This window comes from Gavialis gangeticus, unplaced genomic scaffold (genome assembly GCF_001723915.1).
Source record: "Gavialis gangeticus isolate Ggan-Ray unplaced genomic scaffold, GavGan_comp1, whole genome shotgun sequence".
Classification (NCBI taxonomy): Eukaryota; Metazoa; Chordata; order Crocodylia; family Gavialidae; genus Gavialis; species Gavialis gangeticus.
The window spans coordinates 29,720,164-29,726,692 of record NW_017729006.1 but is presented as its reverse complement, the minus strand read 5'-3'; the positions used below and the strand labels follow the sequence as shown (position 1 = coordinate 29,726,692).

The following is a 6,529-nucleotide window of genomic DNA, read 5'->3' as shown; positions in this document are numbered from 1 at the left end:
CTCTGTTTACTTTCATTTTCCCTCTCTGTCACTGCCGGCCGCTCTTCCTCCCTTAGTCTCAGCTGCCCAGCACATAAGGTGCCGGGGGCTCTGTTTACCCTCTCTCACTCCTTCACAGCACTGTATACTGAACCTTCTACAAAGTTGCAAAGACAATATGCACCCAGAATCCCTGATAGAGTGATCCATGGTGTTGCTGTCCCCCCACTTATCATACCAGACGTGGATTACCTCCTCCAGCCCTAGCTCATGAAGCCATATGGATCTGCAAAACATGGTATTCAACTATCATCTGAGCAAATGCAGGATGACTGTTGAATGCACCTTTGCCTGCCTCAAAGCACAGTGTAGGTTACTGAACTACAGGCTTGAGTTGGAGCCAGAAAACATAAGGGCTTTGGTAGTGGCAGCCTGCATGCTCCATAAGATTCAAGAGACCAGAGGAGAGGTTTTTAGCATGTCTTGGACAGAGGAATTGTGGGAAGCATAGGGCAGACAGAGATGTGGGCAGGCAGCACACCCCGCCATCGTCAGCATGGAGATGCTGGTCAGGTGGCCATTGTGCTGAATTGCCTAGCCATACATATGATAGCCACTGCTGATGGAGTCGATTCAGTCTAGGCCAGGGGTGAGGAACCTTTTTCCTATTGCGGGCCACTGACCCATAGAAAAAAAATCAATCACAGCCTATACACAAGTAAAAAGTAACTTTTTTAGAGAGAAGCATAAAATATTTTAGTCACCCACTTCTTTAGTGTGATGGCTGAGGTTGCATTTCTCTGGTGAGTTTTGTAATGTCTGCTGGCTCTAAAAAGGTTGCTACTCGCAACTGGTTCTTCAAATTCACATCTGTTAATCTGGCACACAGGTGGTTCTTCACAAGAGAAAGCCTTGAAAAGAACTGCTCACAACAGTATGCAGTACCTAATAGCAATGTGATTTTCAACGCATCTCTCCTCAGGTTTGGAAATTCATCAGCACCTACATGGAATCTGTAGAATTCCAGCAGCGGCAGGTTCTTGTATTTAGCCATAAATTCACTGTTGATTTGCAGTTGTATGACTTCGTGTTGAAAGTTTTTGGGTATATTGGCTGCTTCAACATTGAACAGTGTGGCAAAAATGTTTAATTCAAGTTCCTTCACTTTTAGGTCTTGAAATCACTCACAACATTTCTGAAGTAAATTTTTGTACTCCCTTGTGTACTCTGCTGTTGATGCAGGTTTTTGTCCCTGGAGGGTTAGAAAATGCACCATGTCGCCCTTTTCCAGTTGCATTTGCCACAGCTTTAACTTAGCTTTGAATGATTTTACATTTGAAAAAAGGGAAGTAAGAAGCTGGTTAGGACCTTGCAATTTTACATTGAGCTCTGTGAGGTACTGAGTAATGTCGACCATGAATGCCAGATCACAGAGCCACTTCACGTCGCTCAGCTCAGCAACAGGTTTTCCCTTCATCTCTGTGAAAATTTTCACTTCCTCCTTCAATTCATAAAACCACTTTAGCATACTCCCTCGGCTCAGCCACTGGACTTCACAGTAGTAAACTAAATCACCATACTCCAGTTCAAGGTCCATCGATAGCTCCTTAAACTGACAGCTGTTTAATCCTCTACTTTTAATAAAATTAATGCTTGATACTACTATCGACATTACATTGTTCATTTGCACTGAATGTGTGCACAGATTCTCTTGATGGATGATACAATAACACACAATTGACTTACTTGGGTCAAAGTTGAGGCAACCTATTTCTTTCTTGACTAGAGAAATTAATGCCTTCTGATATCCATTCACAGCTGGAGCACCATCAGTAGTAAGACCGCTTCATTTTTTAAATGATAACTGAAACCCTTGCACTGCTGATGTTACCTCCTCAAATATATCGTCACCTTTGGTAGTGTCATGCATTGCTGCTAAAGAAAGCAGGTCCTCACAAACCCCCAAACCAGGTGTGATTCCATATGTAAAAATAGCCAGTTGAGCTGTACTCATTATGTCTGTTTCATCAATAGCCAATGACTAGAAAACTCAAAATCAGTTGCAGAATCTTTTAGAGACATTTTAATATCCTGAGCCATATCGTTAATTCGATCTGAATCTGTCTCGCGAGATAAGCTCACACTTTCAAATAATTTAAGTTTCTCTGGAGCCAATAAAGCTGTGGTCACAATGATGCACTCCTTTACAAACTCTCCTTCTGAATGAGACTCGAGTGCTTTTGCGATAAGTTTACTCACCATGTAACTGGCTTGAACAACACTGTCCATCTCCTTCCTTGGTTTTGTGAAAATTGTTTCCTGAGCAGTCAAATTCTTCTTAAGGGCTGTAATTTTGTCCACATGCACCTGTCCTCAAAATTTCATATTTGATGTGCTTTGTGTTGTAGTGTCTTTCTAGGTATGATTTTTTTCATGACAGTAAGCACTTATCCACAAATCAGGCACAGGGGCTTGCATGGTTGGGGGAGGCAGGAGTCCAGGGCTTGGTGGGGCTGCCTGCTAAAAGTCCAGGAATACCCACAGGTCTGATTGTACTGTGAGCTAGTACACTCATGCCCACTGTGGCAAGGATGGTTAATGGGTCCTGAAAATTTCCCTTGCTGTCAAAAAGATGTCCTTAGCAAAAACTGAGGAGGTGAGTTCTGTCCCTGTTGAGTTCATTCTGCTCTGAGGCTTTAATGTACCACCTTAATGGACTTTAATGGGTCCTCAATGTTCCCTTGCTGTTTGTAAAGCCGTCAAGCTTTTGCAACAACCATGGACTCAATGCAATGTTCTGCTCCTCCGAGTAATCAACATGCCAATTGTAATTTAACTGCCCCCCAAAACACAGGTGGATTAACATATGAACCACCTGGGACTGTGAGCCCAGGGGCCCCTGGCTCAGTGTGGACAAAACCGGCAGCCAGGTTGACCTAGGCATGAGCAAGGTGGCAGCCTGTGGCTCCCGGGTACTGGGTGGGGAGGCACAGTCATGCCGGTGGCAGGGAACAGAACCGGGCACAGTGCATGGCCGGAACCTGCTAGCAGCAGAACAGCCCCAGTGCAACCAGGTCCCGGGGCGGCCCAGCTGCAATCCTGCACATTGGCTGGGTGCTGCTACAGACAGAATGAGCCTCAATGCAATGGCGGGGGAGGACCCACCTCCAGAGCTTAGTCTGTGCCTCACGTGCTTCGTGGGCAGCAGCTCTGCACTTCCAATGCCTACTCCATCGTGGACCTGTGGGTGGGAGAAGCCGTGGCTCCTGCCCCAGGCCTAGGGGGTAGCACATCCCATTCTGGCTGCTACTCCCACTCTCCCAGCCATGGATGAAGCCTGTGGCTGCAGGATAGGGCATGGGTTGGGGGTAGGGTCCAGGCCGTGGGGGATGGGCCCAGGGGTCCAGGACACAAATTAATCTTAATCCTCCTCTGAGAACCCCTGCTTTCAAGCAGCACTGGAGCTCTTCAGTTCTGCCTCTCCCCCTTCCCCCTCCCGCCCACACCTGCTGAACTCAGCAGAGTGAAGGGCAGCAGGCTCCAAACTCTGAACCACCTCAAAATCAAGGACTCTGGGAAGAGTCCAGACTGCTGAGCTAGCTCAGCAGCTGCTGAGAGTTCCCTGGGATCCAGGATCACAGCAGTGGGCTGTGGCCACATCATCTGCTCAATGCATATGTACCCCACCCCAAAAGGGTGTGTTCCTGCATTCGTATTGCCACAAACCTGGACCCACCCATGGTTGTTACTGAATTAACATATACATGAGAGGCACAATAATCTACATATTTCAAAACTGCATTTTATTACATCAGTTACCATCTTTTTAATATTTATTTTGTGTCCTTCCCACACACAATTTTGTACAAATCATCTTGGTCTCCTCCTCTTTCCCCTCTTTGAAATGGCATTGCCACTAGGGTTTCCATTTTCACATCACACAGTGATACCTATTCTGATAGGCTAGTGCTTAGTTGTGGGAAACTTTCACCTAATCAAGTATGTATTCTGGGTTTTGAGGCCTGTAAAATAAATATTGACAGCACGTATAATATTTCTGGCTCATTTTTGCTAATTATTACCTAAAAGAGGGCTGTCCAATTTGCAGCCCACAGGCTGAAGTGTTATAATAATAAATATTTACAGCATTTATAATGATTCTGGCTTGTTTTTTCTGGTTTATTATTTAAAAGAGGGCTGTCCAACTTGCAGTGCACAGGTTGATGTGTTAATTGGCTGCTTCTCCCTCCACTGTTCATTCTGCCGCTGCCAGAGTCTCTGGACTCCCCTCTCTTCCTCCAGCTTCTGCTTCCTGCCCTTGCCCTGAGGACAGGAGGAGCCTGGGGAATCCATGTAATCTGTGCATCCAGGGAGTCCAGGTGCTGGGTTGGGCAGGCAGAGAGGGGCTGGGAATCAGCACAGCCCACACAGTGGGCTGCAAGTGGGGAGGTCCAAGGGAGTCCAGGCAGCCTGAATAGTGTGTGACACAGGGGACCTGCAGCTGTTCAGGTGTCAAATGGCCTTAATTTAAAAGAATACATTCAAAGTTCATGTGCCTTCCACTCCCCCAAATACTGTAGTATGGAAGACAAGTTACAAAGGAGAGTGATGCTAACGCAGGGGTGGGCAAAATGCAGCCCATGGGCTGGATGCGGCCCGCCAGGCCATTCTATCTTGCCTATGGGGCCCCTAAAAATTTAGAAAATTGATAATTATCTGCCCCTGGCTGCCTGTCATGCGGCCATCGATAGCTTGCCAAAACTCAGTAAGAGGCCCTCCACCCGAAGTAATTGCCCGCCCCTGCTAACAGCAGGTAAACTTGTTTCGGAGCACAATAACCTTTTGCTTAAGACGGCTTCCACTCAGCACAAATGCCAATAAATCAAGACAGCTGATAGCTGTTATACTCAAGGTGATTTCATTGCAATTTTCTAACTGATTATTCTCATTCACATGCTCTATGTAATAGATCCTAAAAAGATGATATGGAAGGAAACAAATGATTATGACAGTTACGAAAATCAAGTTTTTTATCTGAGCCCAGAATTCTTGATGTGACCAGATAGAGCCTGAAAGCCTTTTCACCACCTTGTGAATGATGAAGATTTGCAAAGCCAAAAGAATGCAAGTGATGCAGGGTACAATCCCAATCATGATGTAGTTCAGTACTTTCACATTGCCTTGCTTTAGTTCTTCTTGGAAATTAAAACATGTGGTATTTTCATATCTCCCAAAGATCCCATATTGAAAACAAAACACGGGCACCACAATGAGAAAGACTACAGTCCACACAGCAGCACTGGCCCCCACAGCATAAAGCTTCTTGTAGAACTCCACCTTGTCCTTCCACTGGAAGAAGATGAGCCACTTGGTAACCAGGTTGACAATGTAGAACAGAAAAGTCAGGTACATGTGGATGTGAAGTGTAGCGCTCACTGCTTTGCAAAAGGGCAGTCCAAAAACCCATTTCCCATTAATATAGTAATGAAGCCGAAATGGCACCGTTAGGAGGAGGAGGCTGTGCACCACGACCAGGTTCACGATTGCAGTGGTGGTCACTGACAGAGTGTTCATTTTAACTAGAAAAAATGACATTGCAAGGACTCCAGTCACACCTCCAATAAAGGCTACTGAATACACTGTAGTCAGTATGGTCTGTGCAATTTCATGCTGAGTGGTATTGGACGCTGGTGCCTCCCCAGTCATGTTCATGAAATCTCTCTCTTGCACTCTTAAGAAAATAGAGAGAGAAAAAAAAATCAGTGTGATTAAATACTAAATCTGGACTTGTCCACAACCACATTCTGGCTCCAGTGGTACAAACATAATCCTAGTGGGTCTGGGTTTATTTTATTCTTGGGATGGAATTGATTGTATCTATTATGGAAATATTCTGAAGGATGAGGAAAGAACAGCTCTAAAACCTGAATTTACAGCTCTCTCAGGGGTGGAAAAGATAGGGGGAATTTTTTCAACTTATTAAAATAGTACCATGCTACCAGGCATAAAACTAAAAACAGTTATGAAGTGTTATTATAAAATCAAGGCAGGATAGCTTCTTGGTCAGATTACTTGAGTGCCAGATTTATTTGCCATCTGTTAAAAAGACAGCTCTTTACTCCTGAAGAGCTACACAGGTATTGCCACAGACACGACACTGTGCTAGAATACTGCTGCTTGGTCACTAGAGTCCGTTTTATTTATTTGTAACACAAATTTCTATTCTAAGGGCTTGATGTTAATGTTATCCGTATGCTTCTTCACTGAAGCCACAAATTTTGGATGTGACTGAGAGCAGAGTTTTTTCTGGGGGGATCTGCGTATAATGTACTTATATTCGCCATATAACCTCATTATAACAAATCCTACTTGTAGTAACACCCTGGGTTATAAAACTCTTAAAACCTGGAGTCATTTTTTTCATTACTAGACTTGTCAGATTGACTAAACTTATCATAGCAAACACCTTCTCTTAGTGGACTTTTCTGTTACAATGAGGTTGTAGCACAATACACATTTATAATGTTTATTTTAAGGGTCTGTTACTGCC

General features: G+C 44.6%; 1 protein-coding gene across 1 annotated transcript; it reads right to left on the bottom strand.

Moving 5' to 3' along the window:
- Nucleotides 1–4,782: 4,782 nt before the first annotated feature.
- LOC109291985 (probable G-protein coupled receptor 141) lies at nucleotides 4,783–5,779 on the bottom strand. Its single transcript, XM_019509239.1, has one exon. The coding sequence runs from the start codon at nucleotides 5,689–5,691 to the stop codon at nucleotides 4,783–4,785; it is 909 nt and encodes a 302-aa protein (XP_019364784.1). The 5' UTR covers nucleotides 5,692–5,779.
- Nucleotides 5,780–6,529: the final 750 nt, after the last annotated feature.